The sequence below is a fragment of the Rattus norvegicus genome, chromosome 3 (genome assembly GCF_021556685.1).
Source record: "Rattus norvegicus strain SHRSP/BbbUtx chromosome 3, alternate assembly SHRSP_T2T, whole genome shotgun sequence".
NCBI classification, from domain to species: Eukaryota; Metazoa; Chordata; class Mammalia; order Rodentia; family Muridae; genus Rattus; species Rattus norvegicus.
Window position 1 is genome coordinate 54,242,378 of NC_141536.1, and position 22,773 is coordinate 54,265,150.

A 22,773-nucleotide genomic window follows, 5' to 3' on the forward strand; every position below is an offset into this window, starting at 1 on the left:
GTATCACTCCCCCCATGTCCCATACCCCACATCCCTCATCCCACATCCCCCATCTGCCACACCCTGACACCCCCACACCGACGCCCCCACGCCCTGCACATGGTGCCTCACTGTGTGAACAAACCAATATTTAATTTTCTGCCTTTGTCCCTGACTCTTGTTGCTGTCTGGAGAAGGTAGGAATAGTATCAAATACTGCTTAATGTGATTGATAATACAATGCCAATTTACTAGGCTGAAACTGCATAGGTTAAAGAAAAACATAGGCCGTTACTATAACGATTTCTGCTCGGTTTTCTATTTTACAAGTTTGTATGTTTGAGAACTTTAACCTTACATTATAGGTCAACATCTAGTTCAGGGAGCCATTGGCTCCAAACTCAACCGGTATCTACTTCATATTTGACTCACAAGAGAGGCAATAGAATAGAGCCCCATGGGTAATCTGTGGTGATTTGTCTCCTACTGGCTCCGTTATTGTATAGTTAAAGTCAAATGGAATTGTCCATTTTCTTTGACCCTGAATCAGAGGATACATGGAAATAGAAGTGCTCTGCATGGAGGATTTGATAGTGTAGGCTGGTGCTGTAACTCTAGCCTTACTTTTGAGCAACGTTTTCCTTACTGTTTGGAGCCACTGGTTAGGGTCATAAGGGAATGGGCTCTTCCTACAGCTATAGAGGCTTTGGACCAGCGCCTTTGAGTCTGGGTCCTCTTCCTCATTTCTCTCTTCCTAATCCCTGGCTGCATTCTCTCTATCCCTCACAAATATCATCGCCACCTTTAAGCACGGCATCTGATAGACAGATTTCCTTTTGCACCTTGGGAGGGAAGGGAGGATTTATATTCTGGGAATGGAGGAATGGGGCAGAAATAATCTTCGCGATGGGTCTTCCAGAGGACAACTGTCTAAAGACTGTCGCACAGAGAGGAGCTCTCAGTGGTGAATGGTGTGTGAATACGCATCAGGTAAGAGAGTCACATTCTTGGGTCATGATTTAGAGCACTTCCTTCTATCACATTCATGAGGGTAAGACCACACCCAACCCCAATGCGTGGGACTCCCGAACCTGTTTGTACCCCTCTGCATGGAGTCTTTGCTTGAATACAGGAAGCTAATGGGTTAAGGATGCACTTTGGAGGGAAATCACACAGAGGACTGGCTTGTCACCGAGCTTGGGCTATTAAAAAAGCATCACCCCGAAATTGCTCCACTGTAACATGGGCATAGAGAGTAAACTCTAGTCCGAACTGCTTGGATGTTCTCAAAGTCCTCTTCCCACCCATGACCTGGGCTAAAGACAGTCTCGAAAAAGCCACACATGCGCCACACGTGACCAAAAGCCTGCCCTTGGCTCCACAATGCCCACATCTCTATCTTAACATAGAGTTCATCCCTGGTCCCTGAGACCTAAAGTCATCCCATTTTGCATCTTCTACTTCGTCCAACCCAAACCCAGACCGTACAGTTTTCCCTCTTGGCGTCAAACCTCAAACTCTGTCTGCCTCATAAACACAAGCAGGACATGCAGAAAAGGCAGTACAGACTTTGATGTACTTTACCCTGGAACACTCCTCTTAGAAGACGCTTCAGTTACAGCCATCGCTCTACGCACACAGCACCTCAGAGCACGCTGTGCACGAACCTAAGCGCTCATTTGGAATGTGTAGCATTCCTGGATGTTTATATGTGCACCAAGTAAAAGTGGAAGTAGTAGACCATGTGCGCCGTATGACAATAACAAAACAAATCTATATATTACTATATGCCTTTATTAAATAAACTGTTACCCAGTCACTTAGATGTATCTCTTTATCTAAGCTTTGGAAAACTCAACCCTCCTGGGGACCCTGCCAGTGTCACTGCTGGCAGGGAGATGGGCCACACCAGGTGAAGAATGAAATTCCAGTCAGCACCACTTGGCAGGCCCTGGGGCAAGCTTCCAGAGTCTGTTTTATTTCTCGGACACATTTAAGCATAGTAAAACTCTGGAAAGAGGTTTGCACCTGACACTCATCGCAACAAAACTCTAGGCATAGCTATGTGGAACCTCCCCCTCCCCAGCAAAGCACCTGAGACCTGCACAACAAGAATCAGTTCTGTTGACTGACCAACAGTGCTCAGGGTAAGGGCCTAAGGGAGGGGATTTGTTACAAACATAAGAGTAGACTATGGGTGGAGGATGCAAGGTATATGGGACTCTTTCATAGGGACGGATTCTAGTTATCAAGAAGCTAAGCTCAGGATAAGGGCCTAGATACTGCTCGGGATAGTTGGGGGATTCAGGAAGGCTGGCTCCTCAGAACAGCAAAACGATGACAGATTGTTAGACAACATCCATCCACTCCAGCCTCCTGGGTGTCCATGCATCAGTACTGTCTTCCTTCTGATAACACAGGCCCGTGTGTTTAACGGGTGTGGTTCCTCCAATGCCGTCTCTAAGCTGTGCCTCCCACACAACCCACGTATCTTTTTGTTTGTCTGTTTTTCAAGTTTCTCCGTGGAGCCCTGGCTGTCCGGAATCTCACTCTGCAGACCAGGCTGGCCTCAAACTTAAGAGATCCACCTGCCTCCTCCTTGCAAGTGCTGGGATCTGCAGCACCACTGCCCAGCCAAACTCAAGTATTTTTAAGTTGAATATCTGTAATTTTTATATTTAAACAAAGAATTGCTTGGCAAAAAAAAAAAAAAAAAAAAAAAATGTTAGCAGATGCTGTTCTTAAATTAAGACACTAGGTGGAGCTTGAGAGTTTCAGATAATCCGAGTTTGTCATTACCAGTGGGAACAAGCTACTTGACTCAAGAAGACAGCAAAATAAAATTAAACCAAGTTTAATTATATGTATCTATTTATCTAAATTTATATTTATATATTTAACTAAAAGTAGAGAGACATAACACTTGTATACGTTTATCTAACATCTAAGGATTTTGTAAAAGATATAAGTGTTAGGATTAAGGTTTTAACTCTCCAAACCCCCCAGGAGGAAAGTGAAGCAGGCTTCCTTTTCAGAGGAACACTAATTGGAGAGGGCAAATAGAGCTACTTGTGTGTGTGTGTGTGTGTGTGTGTGTGTGTGTGTGTGTGTGTGTGCATTCATATATGTGAGTGTGCATATGAAAGTGAACATATGTGTGCATATGTGTGCATGTGTACGTGTGTGTGGCTGAACTAGTGAGCTGGTCTTTATATGAATGAGGATATCTTAGATAACACCACTTCTAAATTGCCTACCACAATCTTGAGCAAGTACCAACTCTAAGGATTAGATTGCCCATCAACAGGAAAGGAGGTCACACAGAGCTAATAACAGTAATTACGATATCTTTTTCCATTCATTTGTTTAAATCCTTGTGGGAAGATTTTGATGAGACTCAAGGCCATTGGCACGATCCTTGGAGTTTAGGTGTGTGAGACAGACAGACATAAGTACGGTTATAGCTGTAGACAATCAGCTGGTGGGCTTAGAAAATACCAACTCAGATCCTGGTGATACCAAACTGTGTCTGCACACTGAGAATCAACTTTATGCTGGTGTCTATTTGTTTCTGAGGTTGCAGCTGAGGTTTGCCAGTGCTTTTATCTCAGACCGTGTGTAAAAGCATCATCCAGAGTGAAGGACATCTAGTATCCAGAGTGTCCACCTAGTGTCTGCATTCCTCATGTAGTCTCGGCCAAGAGTGGGAAGAAAACCTCCCCAGGAAGCACATTGGTTTGCTGGGATCTCAAATTCAGGTTTCTTTCCCAGCTTCCTGTGAGCATTCACCTCCCAGAATCCTGAGACAGACGCTCAGGGATTCCGCTGTTGCATGAAATAGAAAAAGGCACCATCCCACTCTAACTCCGGCTGCTCTCTGGCCCTGGTGGTCTCCCCACCACCATGGCTAGGCCCATGCAGTGACTGCCCATCTCTCCGTTCTCTTGCAGTGGATTCTGTTCACATTCCCAGCCATCCTCCCCCTGTGATTAGCTGTCACAAATCTCACTAACCAGGTAAAATAAAAACTCTAGAGGCTTGTAATTTATCAGTCAGATTTATATTAGTAAATTCTCAACCCACAAAACGCCTGCACAGTGAGCTCAAAACTCAATTGATAGAAACACAAGCTGCTCACCTAGACGGGGCAAACACACCATCTAAGAAATCCCCAATACTTGTGGCTCCCAGGACTGTGTGGTTCTGACTCTGCTTCCTCTCCTATGGGTTCCATCTCGTCTCCTCCTCTCTGCTTCTTCCTCTGTCTTCCTGTACTCATCTCTAAAACTCTCAGCCCGCCTTCCTTTTCCACTGCCCAATCACAGACTCTCGCCTTATCTCGTGCTGTCCTCACCTTCGTACAGACAGAAACCCACATTCCACCCTGAGTGTTTAGGTGTTTTCAAGGGGAGACACAAGCAAGGAATGTTTGCACCATCTTATCAGGATCACTTCCTTGGGTAATGTCTTTGTAACACACACACACACACACACACACACACACACACACACACACACACACACCCCTCATATCCTTGGAAGTCAAAAGAGGGTGTCAGATCTCTTGCAACTGGAGTTACTGGAGTTATAGATGCTTGTGAGCTGCCATGTGGGTGTTGCGAATGGAACCCGAGTCCTCTGCAGGAACAGGCAGTCCTCTGAACTACTGACCTGTCTCTTGAGACCCTTGCTAACTTTCCTTGTCAAACGCTTTATTTCACAAAGTTACTGGGCACGAATAAAGAAAGGGATAAAAAGACTGAAATTAACACAGTGAGAATTCAGTCATTTTATTTAAGAATTCAGTTTATTTTTTTCTTTATGTTGAACTTTAAGGGGACAAATCTTTTAGGCTTATGAAAGGCAGACTTGCTGATATTTTATTTAATAAAATGGCAAGCAAGACGCAATATTCTTAGTCACACTGAAAATTAGCATTGCCTTCCCTGAGACAAGGTCTTTTGTAACCCTGCCTGGCTGGGAACTTCCTATAAAGCCCAGAATAGCCTTGAACTCATGATTCTTCAGGTTTCAGCCTCCAAACGACTGGGTTTATACATATGCACCACACCTGACTCAAAAAAGTATACTTTAAACCAATTTGATTTCTTTCTCTTTTAAAAAATTGCAAATTGCTTTATTTATTTTTGAGACACCTCTCTATGTAACCCCGGATGGCTTGGGACTTATTGTATAGATCGCGCTAGCTTCTACTTCACAGAGTTGCCTGTCTCTGCTTTCTGAGTGCTGGGTTAAAAGCATGCGCCACAAAAATCTTTATTTCAAATTATGCATATTTATGGGTGTGTGTGTATGTCTGTCTGTCTGTCTGTCTGTCTGTGCAGAAGTATCAGACCCTCTGGAGCTAGAGTAACAGGCACAATGAGCTTCTGGCTGTGACCATGGTGTTGGTAATCAAACTCAGGCCTTCTAGGAAAGCACTCTTAACAATTGAGCCATCCCGATGACCCCCAGTTGGGTTTCTCTTTGACGTCGCCTACATGTAAAGGCATAGAAAAAGAAACTGTTCTCCTTAATCGTTTTTGATTGCTTAGGTTAGTGATTTGATTAGATTAGATAAAATACAGCTTTGGTCTTATTTTAGACTTTTACAATAAAGTTGGCTCCAGTACTGGAGGTGACTAATATGCTTCACGTGAACTTTCTAATTTAAAACTACCAGCGATGGCGATTGGGAAGGAGGACTCAGTGTAGCAGACTCCAAGGTGTTCTCTACCTACCTCCTCTGTGTGTGTAGCAAGGAGGAAGCTACACGTGAGAATTCCATGGTGTTTGTGTGGTACATCGCTAGCATTAGGCAACGCCAGCTGGGGGATCTAGGGAGACAGTACTGCATCAGGAGACCTTTTAAACTGTGACAATATGGGATATATGGCACCTCTTAGGGAAGCTTCGACGCTACCTTACTGCTGAACTCACAGGGCATAGGAGGACATTTTACCCGTGTAATTTAATGGCATTCTGAGTAACGAAAGGAGTTACACAAATTGTTGATTCCTAGTTTTGATAAGGACCTAAGACTAGTACTTGATGCATTTAGAAATCTAATTTGAATTTCTATCTCAAGATTGTACGTGCCTTCCATTTATAGATGATGAGGACTAAGTGGCTGCCATTAAGGGATGTACTGAGTATCTCACTCATGATTCACAATCCTGAGACTGGGGCCAGAGCTTTTAACCTATGGGCAAGTGCTTTCTCCAAGCACCACACTGAGTATTACAGTTTCATGGAGGAAATTATGGGAATGTCTACTTATATTAATTTTATTACTTAAAGAATTACATTTTTCCAACCAAAGAGTACACAAGGAGGGACCCATGGCTCCAGCTGCTTATGTAGCAGAGGATGGCCTTGTCTGGCATCAATGGGAGAGAGGCCATTTGTCCTGTGGAGACTTGTGGCCCCAGTGTAGGGGAACGCTAGGGTGGTGAGGCAGGAGTGGGTGGGTGGGGGAGCTCCCTCATAGAAACAGGGGGGAGGGGTGGTGGGATAGGGGGTTTGTGGAGGGGAAACCAGGAAGGGGGATAACATTTGAAATGTACATAAATAAAATAACCAATAAAATAAGAATTAAATTTTGGGCTGGGATACGACTCAGTGGATAGAATGCTTATTCAACACATGCATGGGTTTGTATGATTGCCAGCACCAGGAAAATTGGATGGGGTAATGAATTCTTGTAATCCCAGCACTCAGGGGTAGAAGCAGGAGGATCACAGTGTGACATCATCTTCTATTAATATGGTGAGTTCTAAGAGGTCAGCCTGGGGATACAGGAGACCTTATCAAAAAACAAGTTACCAATCCCCTGGATTCCATATTCTGGCCATGATCAAGTAGGCTTCTTCAAGAAATGCAGGGATAGTTCAACATTTAAAAGCTGTCAATGCAATCTACTATATAAACACACTGAAAGAAAAAAATCCACGACCATCTTACTAGATGCTTGCTGAACAAGCCTTTGACAAAACCCAACACCTCTTTATGATAAAAGTGCTAGAGAGATCAGAGATATAAGGCACATACTTAAACATAATAAAGGCAATATACAGCAAGCTGACAGCCAACATTAAATTAAATGGAGAGAAACTTAAAGCAAAAATCAGGGACAAGACAAGGCTGTTCATTCTCTACCTATCCCTGCAATATAATACTTGAAGTTCTAGCCAGAGCAAAAAGACAACTAAAGGAGATCAAGGAGATGCAAAGTGGAAAGGAAAAAGTCAAAGTATTGCTATGTGCAAATGACATGATAATATACATAAAAAAAACCTGAAAAATTCTACCAGGGAATTTCTGCAGCTGATAAACACCTGCAGCCAAGTGGCTGCATACAAAATTAACCCAAAAAATTAGTAGCCCTCATACATACAAATGATAAATGGGCTGAGAAAGAAATCAGGGAAACAATACCCTTCACAATAGCCACAAATAATATAAAATTTCTTGGTGTAACTCCAACCAAGCAAGTAAAAGATCTATATGACAAGAATTTCAAGTCTTTGAAGAATGGAATCAAAGAAGATATCAGAAGATGGAAAGATTGCCCGTGCCACGGAGGATCAGTAGGATTAACATAGTAAAAGTGGCCATCTTACCAAAAGCAACCTACAGATTCAATGTCATTACCCATTGAAATTGCAACACAATTCTTTACAGCCCTTGAAAGAACAATCCTCAGCTTCGTATGGAAAACAAAATACTCAGGACAGCTAAGACAGTCCTGTACAATAAAAGATCTTCTGGAGGTATCACATCTGCATCGCTAAAAACCACATGGCAGCTGGGGATCTAGCTCAGTGGTAGAGCGCTTGCCTAGCAAGCGCAAGGCCCTGGGTTCGGTCCCCAGCTCCGGAAAAAAACAAAAACAAAAAGCAAAACAAACACATGGCAATGACATAAAAACAGACAGACTGATCAATGAAATAGAACAAAAGGCCCACTAGTAAATCCATACATTTTTGGATACTTGATTTTTTACAAAGAGGCCAAAATTATACAATAGAAAAGACAAAGCATTTTCCGCAAATGGTGCTGGTTTAATTGGTTGTCTGCATGTAGAAGGATGCAAATCACTCTGCACAAAACTCAAATCCAAATGGATCAAAGACCTCAACATAAAACTAGATACACTAAATCTAATAGAAGAGAAAGTGGGGAATAGACTTGAATGAATTGACCCAGGAGACAACTTCCTGAATCGAACATCAAGCATGCGGGCACTAAGATCAACAATTAATAAATGGGATCTCATGAATCTGAAAACCTTCTGCAAGGCAAAGGACATCATCAAAAGGACAAAATGGCAGCCTACACAATGGGAAAGGGTTTTTACCAATTTCACCATCAACAGAGGGTTGATATCTAAAATACATAAATAACTCAAGAAACTAGACATTAACAAACCAGATAACCCAATTTAAAAAAAAATAGAGTACAGATCTAAACAGAGGATTCTCAACAGAGGAATCTCAAATGGCTGAGAATCACTTAAAGAAATGTTCAACATCCTTAGCTATCAGGGACATGCAAAGCAAAATGACCCTCAGATTCCATTTGATATATATTGATCAGAATGGCTAAGATTAAAATCTCAACCACATCTTATTCTGGCGAGGAGGTGGAGCAAGGGGAACGCTACTGCATTGCTAGTGGTAGTGAAAACCTACACATACGCTTCTTTGGAAATTAATTTGGTGGTTTCTCAGAACTCTAGGAATCAAGGTGCACTACGCCACTCTTGGGCATGCACCCAAAGGAAGCTCCATCATACCCCAAGGCTGTTTGCTCAACCATGCTCATAGCAGCTTTATTCATAACAGCTAGGAACTGGGAGCAACCTTGACTGAAGAACGGGTAAAGAAAATGTGGTGCACTGGCACATGGAATATTAGTCAGGAATTAAAAACAATGACGCTGTGACATTTGCAGACAAATTGATAGAACTAGGAAGGATCATCCTGACTGAGGTAACCCAGACTGAGAGAGACAAGCATGATAAGTACTCACTGATAAGTAGACATCAGCCATAAACTGCAGGATAACTGTGCTACAATTCACTGACCCAAAGGAGCTAAGTAACAAGAAAGGCTCGAGGGGAGAGAAGCACGATCTCACTGAGAAAGAGAAGTACAGTGGATGGGGGCAGGGGTGTGGGAGGATGGAGAGAGGAGAGATTGGGGGTGGTGGGACAAAGGGAGAAAGTACTACAAGAGACAACTGAAATGGGGGTGGGTGGGCATCTCTTGGATGGGCTAGAACCAAGGGCAATGGAAACTCCAGGAATCTAAGAGAGTGAGCCTAGCTAAGAGTCCAAGCAATAGGGGATATAGAGTCTGAACTTGTTGTCTCGTAAACAGACAATACTGCCAATGAAGAGATTGGGATACCAACCCAGATACAAAACCTTTGATCTACAGTTTGTCCTGCCTACGAGATGTGCAGGGATAAAGGTGGAGTAGAACTGAAAGAGTGGCCAACCACAGACTGGTGCAGCTTGTGGTCCATGCCGTAAGAGAAAGCCTACCTCTGACACTGTCGATGGCATTCTGCTACGCTTACAGACAGGCACCTCGGGTAACTGCCATCAGAGAGGCTTCACCTTGCAACTGATGGAAACTGATGCAGAGACCACAGCCAAGCACTAGATGGAGCTTGGGAATCCTGCAGAAGAAAGGGAGGGTTTATAGGAGCCAGAGGGGTCAAGGTACCACAAGAAAACCCACAGAATCAACCCACCTGAGCCCTTAGGAGCTCATAGAGACTGAACCACCAGCCAGGGAGCCTGCATGGGACTGACATAGGCCTTCTGCACATACACTACTGTTGTAGCTTGGTCTTCAAGAGGGACTCCAAACCGTGGGAACAGGGTCTGTCTCTGACTGTTGCCTGCCTTTGGGACCCTTTTCCCTGTACTGGGCTGCCTCATTCAAGCTTAATAGGAGAGGATGCACCTAGTCTTACTGCAACTTGATAAGCCAGGGCTGGTTGATATCCAGGGAAGGCCTTCCTTTTTCTGAAGTGAACAGGAGGAGTGGGACGGGCAGGGAGAAAATGGAGGAGGAAGGACCTGGAGGGAGGAGGGAGGGGAACTGGGGTCGGCATGCAAAGCAAATAAATTAAAGCAAACAAAAATAAGCAAATAATAAAACAAACTCTACTTTGGAATACTAAAGGGGATTTTTATTTATTGTATTTCAAGTTTTTGGAATACATGGTAAACAATGCCACACAATAAGAAAGTATGAGTCTGACAAAATGGCTCAGCAGATAAAAGCCCTTGCCACAGAACTTTGGTGACAATCCCTAGGACCCAGGTGAAAGAAGAGAACTGGCTCTGGGAAATTGTCTTCTGACTTCCACCAGTGCATGTGGACACACAGGTGTGGATACACAAGAGCGGATATGTACACAGATAAATGTTAACAAAACAAAATTGATACTATTGAATTAAATAAATCACTTTTTTTTATAATTAAACATGAATAACCCATATGTTGCCCATTGATGCATGTATGTACTTGACCAACATTTAGGAACAGGCTGGTTACCTCAGAAAAGGAGTTCTTTAGGGGAAAAGTCTCAAAGGAATTTTTGATAAATAAACAAAGTAAAAGCAAAACATGACCAACTCTTTGGTACTTACACTGTTCTTTGAAAGTTTCTGTAGTTTTAAAAATATGTCAGAAAGTCTGGGTGGTGGCAGACAGGGCAAGGGGACATCACAAGAAGGGAGGCACTGAGACTGTAGCTCAGTGGAAAGTCTATGCAGGATGTAGAATGCTCTAAATCAGCCACTTCAACTTTCCTAAAGGTGTAGCCTCTTACTGCAGTTCTTTATGCTGTGGTAACTCCCCCAACCATAACATTATTCCTTTGCTACTTCATAACTGTGATTTTGCTGCTGTTATGAATATAATAATGTCAACATCTGTAATACAGGCTATCTGATACGTCACATACACACACACACACACACACACACACACACACACACACACACACACACACACACACACCCCAAGGGGATCTTGACTCACAGAGAGCCCTTACTGCAAAGTCTCAGGATTTTCATTGCTTTCCTATGAAACATTGCAGTCAAGTAGACAAGTGACCTCCTGTCTCACAGAGCAGAGGATAAGAGTATAGATGATAACTCCTAAAAGTGTGGCAGCTGGAATTTTGGAAACACAAATGTATGTTTGCTGGGTTCAGTTGACAAAAGTTCTTCACTGTGAGGGAAGAGCTTAGGACTCCCCTTCCCCTGGTGCCTCCACACACAGGGCATGATGTCTGGACTGGCTTTGTTTTCACTGTCACTGAGGTTGCTGGACGTGTCACGTGTGGAGTTCTCAAGTGAGCTGGCCTCATTGCCTGCCTTCTGCTGTGTTCACTGTCATGGTGTTGATGCGCTCTCTCTTCATGGTTCCAGGCATGAAAGGATGCATACTGGAAGACCCCATCATGTGGAGGATGCTGGTAAATGCTGCCTTGAGGATGACTTGGTCAATCTTGAGGTCCTGGACGAGGTACTGAACGTTTGGTAGACAGCTCTCACAGAGAGCCTCACACAGGTGCCCTGTCCATTCTCTGGCCCTTCTGTGATTGATCACAGTTTTCTAAAGTCGTTCAAAACTGTAATTGCTTGGTTAGCTATGGTGTGATTGCTATGGCTATGACCTTCTGTCTGTTCACTTAAACTTTTGGAATGATGAAAGATTCTAGTAAAGCCCTTTATTTCACGGGCCTGACTGATGAAGCCCACCAACTTAAATCTATTTTCTATTTAATAAAAAATATGACAGTTTACCCCGAAAACAGATTTGGTTCTTCATAAGGAGACATTTCATTTACAGACAGTGGGTGAATATAGTTCAGATTTGAAATCTGAGAACAGTGATAATGCCTCGTTCAGAATACTCGCCCTTGCTTGAGCTGAACCTCTATCTGTGGATTCTAATGCAGGGGAACCCCAGCGTCAACAGCTCAATCGCTCACCCATAATGCCAGTGTTCAGTTCTGTATTCCCACAACCCAGTAACAAGTGTTACTTTTGAGAAATGAAATTCCTAGGGCTGGCAAGACAGCTCAGCTGTTAACAGCTTGGGCAACTGCCACTCTTCCAGGAGATGTAAGTTTGATTTCCAGAGCCTGTCCACATAGTTTAATCTAATTATAGATAGAACCTTCTAATTGAATAGAGACTGCCCCCAACCCTGTACCCAGGAACGACTCAAATCTTCGTTGGCTCTCCCGGATGCCTGTCAGTAACTCAGCACATTCTTATCACTGAGTCTTTCCAGGCACCTGCCATCGTTTGAGAGATTTAGAATCATTAAGACTCTGTTAAGATCGCAAGGGGCTGCTTTAATCTTTTAGACAAACATTAGTGTAAGAAGCTCATTGCTACGTTCAGTGTCTCTGTCTTGATTGGCCACATTACTCTCCACGCCGTTTCTTCTCTTCCTAGGATACGATTATCTACTGGCTGCAGAAGCGATATGCAGATGCGCTGATCTACACCTATGTGGGAGATATTCTGATTGCCTTAAACCCCTTCCAGAATCTAAGCATATACTCTCCACAGGTATGAGGACCAGTTTAAAAGCATTTTGTTCCTTCCTGAGTGATTAAAAATCACAAGGCAGGGTTGGGGATTTAGCTCAGTGGTAGAGCGCTTGCCTAGGAAGCGCAAGGCCCTGGGTTCGGTCCCCAGCTCCGAAAAAAAGAACCCCCCCCAAAAAAAAACACAAGGCCAGGTCTGGAAATGCGTTCACTGGTAGAGCAAATGCTTAGAATGCACATGGTCCTAGACACAAACCCACACACTGAGGGGAAAAAAATCAAATATGCAAATAAAATGTAGTGGCCTTAAAAATCATGCAACCACTCTCCTGTTATGGAGCTGATATCTGAAAGTGTAGACAATAATTTAACCTAAGTGGGATTTTACCTTTAGGGAGAAACTTCTCAAGGCAAGGAACAACAACAATTAATGTTAACAATTATTGAATGCTTGCTACGTGCCAAACCCTGGCTTGGGTTGTGTCTGATCATCCTATGAGACAGAAAAGCTATGACTAGTCAGTAAGGGAGGAGACAGAGCAGTTAGTGTCCCTTGCTTGCCCAAGCTTGTGTAGCCAGTAATGGAAACCAGGGGTCAGAACGGGCCTGGAGACTCTGAGCCTTCCAGAAGCAGTGAGTCCCCTAAGGTGAAAAGCCTCGTGTTTCTGTAATAGACGGTGAAGGCACTTGTTGGTCCGGGGGAGCATTGGAAGGGTCCTGTCAATGAGTTGTTCCTTCCCTTCAGTTTTCCAGGCTTTACCACGGGGTGAAGCGTTCCTCAAATCCCCCCCACATATTCGCATCAGCAGATAATGCTTACCAGTGTTTAGTTACCTTCAGCAAAGACCAGGTAAGGACTCACCTTCCGCTCCTACCAGCTCACCAGGTAAGACATAGTACATCTTCCGTTTTGTGTTTGGACCTGTAGTTGCTGAGGCTACCCCGAGGAAATGGGAAGTAAATTTGCTGCACGAGGGAACAGGAAGCCTGAGAAGGAGAAAGCCCTTTTGAGATGCATAACACACGTGCGTCAGGAGCACTCATTTTCTCTCATGAAGCGCCATAAAGACATTTCTAATATGAACATAATGAGGACGTAGGACAACCACAACCTGACTACATGCAATGGCTGTAATAAAAAATGCAATATATAACGGCATAAATGAAATTCCCTCCTGTTAATATCTCAGAATCTTTATGGCTGCGTCCTGTGCATGTGAAATACTGCCCTTGCTAGATACCGGGTCCTGTATCATCTAGCTGCTGGGAAATTCAATGGCTTAGGGTTAAGACTGATAAAATTTAAGCTCAACGTTACTTAAACACAAACTTAACTCGTAATTTTTAATTGTCTAGGCTTATAATTCACAGCATGGCATATTCTACTTTTGACCCTACTTCCATTTTCCTAGGTTTATTTTCCTTTATTTCTGCATTTATGAGAGCTCACTGTGCGTGTACCTCCAGAGACCAAACAAGTCTGATATTTTGGGTCAGTTGAGGGTAAACAAATAACTGTGTCTTAGTTACTTTTCTGTCACTTGCTAACACACCATGGCCAAGACAACTTCCAGAAGGAAAGGACTTCTTTGGTCTCCAGTTCCCAAGGTCTAAGAGTCAGAGGTGGGAAGGGGCAGCAGCAAACAAGTGTGGCTGCTGGAGGAGCAGCTGGGAGCCCTACCTGGAACAGCGAACACAAAGCAAAAAGAGCAAATGACAAGCGGCTTAGACATCCCCACTCTCGTGCTCCTTCAGCAAGACAGAACCTCCTGAACCTCCCCGTTGACCAATGGGAACTCAGTGTTCAGGTGCCCTAAACTGTGAGAGACATTTCTTACTCAAACCACTGCACAGCAGAACCCACGGGACAGCACACTCAGGTTGACTGATGACAAGAGAGGGAAATCTCTGTACTATTGTGGAGACTTACCAAGTGTCCACGGGTTTCTCAGAGAGAAAATTAGTGGAAAGACAGGACTCGACTTTCAAATTTGCCTGCTGTGTTTTTTTTTTTCTTTTATCCCCCTCCCCCGTTTTGTTTCTGGCACCAAATTGTGAGTTTTCCAACACTAAACAGCTTTTCCAGTGTTGCCCTACAATTCAGTGCAATCCTGCTCTACTCTGGAGTTAACACGCACCCCACAGGTTATGGCTTAACTTCAACAAAAGTGCCCGTGTGTCAGGTGCAGGCTACAAATGGAATAGCCAAGATGCTCAATTCTGCCAACCCAAGTACAGATTCAGGGTTCCAACAACCCTTTCAGGCTGGCTTATTCACTAGAGCAACTCAAAGAATTAAGAACACTAAGTTTGTTTTTACTGGCATATTAGCATATAACCCACAGCAGCGACATACATGGGACAGATAGGAGGAGATGCGGGGAAACATAGGATCTTGCCTTTCATCTGAGCCGTCTCCCAGGACCCTCAATCCATCAATCCCAAATCTCACTGAATCTCATTTCTTTAAGACACACACACACACACACACACACACACACACACACACACACACACACACATATATATATATATATATATATATATATATATATATATATATATATATATATATATATCTTGAGGATTCCACGGTTAAGAGCACAGAGGACCAGAATTCAATTCCCAGCACCCATATGGCAGCTCACAACTGCCTATGACTCCAGTTCCAGGGGATCTGACACCTTTACACAGACATACATACAGGTGAGACACCAAATATATATAAGATAATAAATAAATCATTAAAAATGTGTTTATAACTCAGGGATTAAGACTGAGATGAATTCAGTCAAAGCATATGGTAGACTTGAAAGAAACTTTGTTGAGTCCAACACTCTGTGCAGGGAATACATGCTAATAGAATATTTTGAATAATAAAATAATAGTAATAATAATAATAATAAATAAAGTGGTTCTTTTCAATACAAGTTTTGATTGAACTCAACTTTCGACCTTTTTTTTTTTTGTCTTCCCGGAAGGCAGGAGGTGGGTCTGAAAGTTTCCGTCCTCTGATTTATACATCTGTTCTTTATTGGTGTCCATCCCTGTCCTGAGATAATCTGGCTCCCACTTGGAACCACCTCGTTCATAGCTGAGGTGTGGCTGCCATTGTTCTTCCTGAGGAGCAGAAGATGCTCCTGTCCTTCCACCAGTCAGGAAATTCTAAGAAGCTTTATGCCAGGAAGCCAGTACAAAGGCAGAATACGCTGCTTTTATTCTACCTCACCATTGATTTTCTTTGTGTACGCTAACCGTACAATAAAAACAGCCCACTGCTCTAAGTAAGACCAAAAACAAAAAAGAAAAAGTGATCGACCTTAAGCACTGGCAGGTATTTGACCCCACCCATAATAAAAGAGACGCAGACTAAAACCGCACTGAATACCAGTTTTTAACCTATCAGTTTGACACAAATCAATATACTGTGTGGTGAGGCCTCGAGGCTACAGACTACGTTCTATATGCTACTGCCTTAACTCCACATGCCCCATGCCTGTCTCCCATGTACCTGGCCCTGGGTTGTGTACCTTTTCGAATGCACCAGCCCAAACCCCATGCCCCATGTATGTACGTGTCCTACGAGCTGGCCTTGCATCGTGTACCCTTCCTAACGTGCCAGTAAACCCAAATTGTTGCTCTAGTGGATTAGCCAGCCGCTGTGGTCCCTAGCAGAGCAGCACAGGAATGGTTGTTTTATGAATACCTTTACCTATTGATCAGACGTTGTCCACTTGGAATTTACCCAGCAGGCGAATCTGCATGTAGATACAGTGACCTGTGTATAGGATTATTCGTTACAATATGGTTTGTAACAGGAAGAGACCAAACAACCCACAGGAATCAGTGGACAATGGTACCGTCAGACAATGCTACATTTCCACCTTGCAGTGACAAGCCGCTCTCCCAGAATAGAACGGCTGTTCATTGTAAGATGAAGGGATAGAGTGGACGGTGTTATACGGAAAACCACAACCCAGTGTGCGTGTTGTTTCGGTGTGGCAATTCGTTGAATCCCTCCCTTGACTCTATTTTCTGTCAGTGCATTGTCATCAGTGGGGAAAGCGGATCCGGGAAGACGGAAAACGCCCATCTGATCGTCCAGCACCTCACTTTCTTAGGAAAGGTATGGGCCAACCGGCTTTGCATGCCATGGCTTGAAGCCCCTGAAGAAGCCCTCATAGCAGAAGACAGTACTATGGTTTTGTTTTGGTTTGTTTTTTACATCAGAAATCACCATAAGATTTCATCTTTTTTGTGTTTGCCTCCTGATAGCTCTTAAGATGCCAGCATGCTGTTCTCACTCCATGCCGTGAGAAAAATAATAGCAACATGGATTTACTAGACCGCGGGCTACTAATTATTTTGTGTGTTTTCATTGTATTAGAAACATTGAGCCACTATGTGGGAAGAGTGGTTAGACCCTGAGTCAGATCGGGCGGGGGATGGGGGTACTGTGGAGATTAGGAAAATGGCAAAGGGAAACACCACTGTGCAACAACAGCTAAGGAAAAGGAAAATTCCATCCTTGACCCAGACATGGAAGGGAGGATTACAAAATTAGTCAGGGGGCTGCCTTATTTGGCATCAGTGCATATGACTAAGAAAGGGTTTGAGGACTCCTTTATTTGAGTTGAGGTTTCTCAAAGAGCATAGTGAAAAAGTTAGAAGATGCCGGTGTTTAGAAATCTTTCTAAACTGTTAAGCAGTAAACACGTGAAAGATTTCCTATGTGATGCAGCCAGACTTTAAAACCACCACCGAGGGCTGGGGATTTAGCTCAGTGGTAGAGCGCTTACCTAGGAAGCGCAAGGCCCTGGGTTCGGTCCTCAGCTCCGAAAAAAAGAACCAAAAAAAAAAAACAAAAACAAAAAAACAAAAAACCTACCACCGAATCTGGCTTTCTGATTCATGGTACCTCATGACTCCTTCATGTAAGAAACCCATGCGGGGAGTGGCGGGGGTGGAGGTGGGGTGGTGTTGTCGCTAACTTTCCCAGAGTAGAGCCCTTAGAAAGGGAGCCTGGGAGGGGTGCAGGGCAATGTGATTGGAACGCTGCTTCTGAAGGCTTCTCTTGAATGCTCTCTGTTCTTCCCAGGCCAACAATCAGACCTTACGCCAGAAGATTCTCCAAGTAAACTCCCTGGTGGAAGCCTTTGGGAACGCCCGCACAGCCATCAACGATAACTCCAGCCGCTTCGGGAAATATCTGGAAATGATGTTCACACCAACGGGAGCTGTCATGGGGGCGAGAATCTCCGAGTATCTCCTTGAAAAATCCAGAGTTATACAGCAGGCAGCGTAGGTGCCCCTCTACTCTATCACCGTTTGTTTGTTTGTTTGTTTGTTTGTTTGTTTGTTTGTTTTTTTGCTCTGCCGATATAAACTTGAAGAACTTGGGAACTTTGAAAGTTCCATCTCCCCTTTGCTCTTTAGTCTCTCCCAATTTTTAAAAGCAAAGTACCAGTGGTAGCCGATTTGCTTTTTAAGATCTAGTCTGTCTTGCATGCGTGTTGTGTTTTCACTTGCATGTGTGTCTGTGCACAGTATGAGTGCCTGTTACCCTAAGAGCCCAGAAAAGGGAGTAAGATCCTTGGAACTGGAGTTACAGATGGTTGCAAATTGCCGTGTGCACACTGGGAACCATACTCAAAGCCTCTGCAAGAGTGCCAAGTGCTTTCAACAGCAAAGCCGTCTCTTCAGCCCTCTGTGGTGGTTATATTTTTGTTTTTGTTTTACCTAAAACGCATTAAGGGGTAAGAGTGCCAAGGGCCAGGGGCAATGCTCTTGAGTTGGTTGTATAAGATAGAATCTAACAATTAATTTGCACATAACTTAAAGATCCACTTTATCCATTAAATGTGAAGTTCTCAATAACGAAAAGGACTGAATATATCCCGTATATTTTCTTTTCACTTGGGGGAGAAAAGAAGGAAATTATATTAAGTATACATTGCTTTTTTGTTGCTGTGATAATCTTACGATGAAAAGCAATGAGACAGGGTTGGCTTTATCTTACAATCCCAGTGGAGACACAGTCCATCATGACGAGGAAAGCATGGCAGGAGCATGAGGCTGGAGGATATCACACTTCGTGGGCACACAGGGAGCCAAGAGTGAGGACGGGAGATCCGGTTAGGCTGTCAAACCTCAGGACCTGCCCCAATGATGCACTTCCTCCAGCCAGGCTGCACTGCCTGAAAGTTTCATAATCTCCCCAGACAGTGCCACCCACTGGGGATCTAGTGCTTAAATATGCAAGCCTGTGGGGGATGATATTTAAAGCACAACACTCTGTCTTAAGAAAAGCATTATTGTCATAGGTAATAATCATCAACAGCATGTTGTTCTGGGCTTGAATGCTGCCTCTGACACTCTGAGACCTTGGGCAGGTCACCGAATGTTTCTGAAGCTCATTTGTGAAATGCGGATGCCACTAGCCATGGCCCCATGGGTTTGTTGGTAAGACCCACAAGTTTATCTGTGTACACTTACTTAAAAGCACTCAAGACAGTGCATGTTAACAGGGTCAGCCACTCTTCTTCTTGTTGGCTTTGATCACTCCAGGGCACCAGAGTTTCTCAGGAGCAGGGCTGCATACAACACAAGCCAGTCAATATTGAATGCCTGCTATATGCCAGAAGAAAACAAGACAAGGTCCCTGTGTCCACAGTGGGTGTGGGGGAGGGGTGAGAGGCTCACAATGGTTATAGGAAGATGTCAATAGAGCAGATGTGATCAGTGTTCGGAAGCAATAGCTTTCAAGTAAGTGCTGGGGAAACAAACCAGTGAAGAGGCCACACTATCTGGTTTAGGAAGAAGAGTTGTGTGGGGTTCACAGAGGAAAAGGGGAGTTCTACTCTATCTACTCAGGGAGGAAAGCATTTATTCTGCTTATACTTCCACATCAAAGTCCAACATCAAAGGAAGTCAGAATGGGATCACAAACAGGACAGACACCAGGACTGACGCAGAGGCCATGGAGGAGTTTTCGGGCTTCTTCCCATAGTTTGCTTAGCCTGCTTTCTTACACCAAATGCACCACAGGCCAATATGGTAAGAACGTTTTTTTCAGTGGGTGTTCTCTTTTCCTAAATGACTCTGCCTTGTGTCAGGTTGACAAGAAACCAGAGACCAGGCAGTACACCTGGGGGTCCAGAAGGAGAGATGAGTTTCCTGGATTTAAGATTTCCTGAGATCTGTGGATCCCTTAAGAATTAGCCAACACGATGGGGTTGGGAGTGCAGAGAATGAGAGGGGGGGCACTAAGAATGGATTACATGGGGCTTTGAATATTTTCTAAAAAGACTAGGAAACTGGAGGATGTTTTCAGGAAGGGGAGTGGTCACCACTAACTTGCATTTTGAAATGCTAACTCTAGTTCAGTGGGCCAATGGAGATGCGGAGAAGCCGAATGAATAAGGGTAGTAGAGTGGAGAAGAAGAGAGACGGGGTAGTTAGATACTGGGCAGATGAGAGCCACAGGCCTAGGACCAGCTTAAGAATCCAAGCATTTGTGTGTTTGGCTGGTGGGATATGGCATGCAAGGTTAGATCTCCAGCACACGCGCACACACACACACACACACACACACACACACACACACACACGCACACGCACACGCACACGCACACACACGAACACACATAGGCACGAATGCATGCATGCATTCCTGTACACACGCATGCACACACACATGAACATATGTGCACACCAGAAGCACCAAACACCTTCCTCCATCAGAGAATTGCCTTGCACAGTAGACACGGGTCTGCACAGTGAACACAGGAATGAAGAAATGTGAAGCTACAAGTGGTTGAAGCTTCCCTGTAGCTTCTTGATCACTTGGGTGAATCTCTCTGTCTCTTCCTCCCCACACTGGTATGATTTTAAAGTTGAAGGCACTGTCTCTGACGGAATAGGCACTGCTGTGTCCTGTGCGCCATGCTCTTCCAGTGGAATGTTGCTCCTAGCCGTAAATATTGTCTCACCTTACTTTTTTCATGAGTCATACAGGCCTAATAACACCAACCTCCCAAGGTTGTTAAGAGAATTGAATGGGATGGAGAGAGGGTAAGGCTTCAGACACACCCTTAGTACACACCTTTAATTCCAAACATTAATTTTATTGTGCTAGGAAATGTTCGTGAACCCCAAAAGACCAACAAGGAGCAATTCCGATGCAGTCACATTAAGATCTCATTATTCAAGCTTGAGGTTGGGCCACACCACTCTCTCTGATGTAGCAGAATGGAGGGGATAGCCCTAAGCTTAGTTTCAGGCAAGCATTTATAGAGACAAGAAAAGAGGTATCTAGCCTGACACACATCTTACTGGGGTCCATTATGGTCTTTAACATATTTGGCTGCTATAGGGAGCCAAACTATAAACTTAACTTCTGTTTTCCTCCTGATTGATGATGGCTAGGAAGTGAGGTGTCGGGGGCAGGCTTGTCACCTAGAAGTGCAGATCTGTTGGGGAATAACCTGGAAACTGGTGCTAGATGTAGGTCTTGTTGGATGGTAACCTGGAAACTGGCCCTAGATACCTGCCTGTTTTCAACCTTAGCTGAGGTTCTCTAAGATGGTGTCTGAACCCAAAAGATTTGGTCTCAATTGAGGGACAGACAACATGACAATTCAGAGAGGGATTTGACAGGATAGGATATACCCAAATCTTACAGGAACAGACAGGAAACAGAAGCTATTTAAGAAGTTTCAATCAGGGTTGGGGATTTAGCTCAGTGGTAGAGCGCTTGCCTAGCAAGTGCAAGGCCCTGGGTTCGGTCCCCAGCTCCGGAAAAAAAAAAAAGTTTCAATCAGTTCAGTTCAGTGAGTTCAGTTGATTTGAGTTGAAGTTGGTTCAGGCAGTTGAGTTTAGTCAGTTGAGTTCAGCCCAGTTAATCAGCACAGGAGGCAGTGCAGTGGAGTTGAGTTTGAGTTCAGTTCAGTTCGTGGAGTTAAGAGGCAGCTTTTAGCAGCACGGTTTTACAGACAAGTTACAGGGAAAACAAACCAGATACAGGTTAAAGCAGAAGGAGCCAGAATGAGAAGGAGCTGGAAGAGTAGAGTAGACTGCTACAGTTCATTTGAGGCCGCGCAGAGCAAGTCATTCAGAAGCTGAGAGAAGCCAGACTGAGTCAGTCAGCTTGGAGAGGAGTTTGAGCAAGAACACCTGAGTTGAACCAGCCAGCCAGCGTTCAGAAAGAACTAGAAAAGGACAAGCTTATTCAGTAGTAAGCCTCCGAGGCAACAATCACATGGGGTGAATTAAAGTTACATCTACAGTGGTGGTTCTACCCTTCACTGGGCACATTTGAATATCTCGTTTCCTGGTCCCCCATCTCTGGATGAAGTTATGTGAAGGTCTGACCAATGTACATTGAATAAACAACCTTTCAGAGGTTGGCCAAGTGTAAGGCAGCCCTTTGAGCCCTCGTGTGCAGACATCTGTCTCTGCTTCCTGTCTGTCTATAACTCCTTACAATTCCCACTCAAACTTCAGGGCTTCACTGTAAAGTTATTTCTCTGGAGTCTTTGCCCTGACTTGACATAAAGTGATTTCCATTATCAACATTATTCTTTATCCTATGCCCCTGTTTATTTCTTCTAAAGCCATCCTCTCAAGCTCTCCTCTTAGTTCATTTAGTTCCATCTAGAAGAAATGCTCCAAAAGGGTGTGAATGCTCTTAGAACTGTTTCTCTGGTGTTCAGCACTGTGCCTGCCAAAAATGGCGTTCAATACATTTATCAGTTGAATAATAAAATTTTAAAACTATGTGCGTTTTGTACCACACTGGATGCTTTAAATGCACGCAATGAGATTTGTTTTAAATAATGACAATAGCTTGACATGGTGGCGTGCACCATGTAATTCCAGTGCTGGGGAGGTTGAGGCAGGAGGATCATGAGAAATAAGCCAATGGCTGGAATGTTGCTTATTGGTGGAGTATTGCCTAGAAAGTAAAGATCTTGGATTCAACCTCCTGTGATTGGGGGAAAAAAACATAAATAAAACAATGAAGTAATGTTCTGTGAACGAATGAGAAATGGCAAGTAGAGGTATCTAGAACACAGTGATAAAACATCCTGAAGAGACTGAGGAGGGCAAAGATACCTGGGAGTGGATAAAGGGAGGAGCAGGACCAAGCCATAGACGGGGAAAGAGGAGAAGCACACCAGGCTTCTTCCTATAGAGTGAGTCTGG

The 22,773-nt window shown here is 43.9% G+C and overlaps 1 protein-coding gene across 7 annotated transcripts in view; it reads left to right on the top strand.

The window, feature by feature from the left end:
• The window catches only part of Myo3b (myosin IIIB), a 406,405-nt gene that overhangs the window by 193,381 nt on the left and 190,251 nt on the right, over positions 1–22,773 (top strand). For all 7 annotated transcript variants that reach the window (NM_001393777.1, XM_087653545.1, XM_087653546.1 and 4 more), the window contains 5 exon segments: positions 11,435–11,531; positions 12,473–12,589; positions 13,313–13,417; positions 16,610–16,693; positions 17,666–17,868. In NM_001393777.1, coding sequence (NP_001380706.1) covers positions 11,435–11,531; positions 12,473–12,589; positions 13,313–13,417; positions 16,610–16,693; positions 17,666–17,868 — 606 coding nt within the window.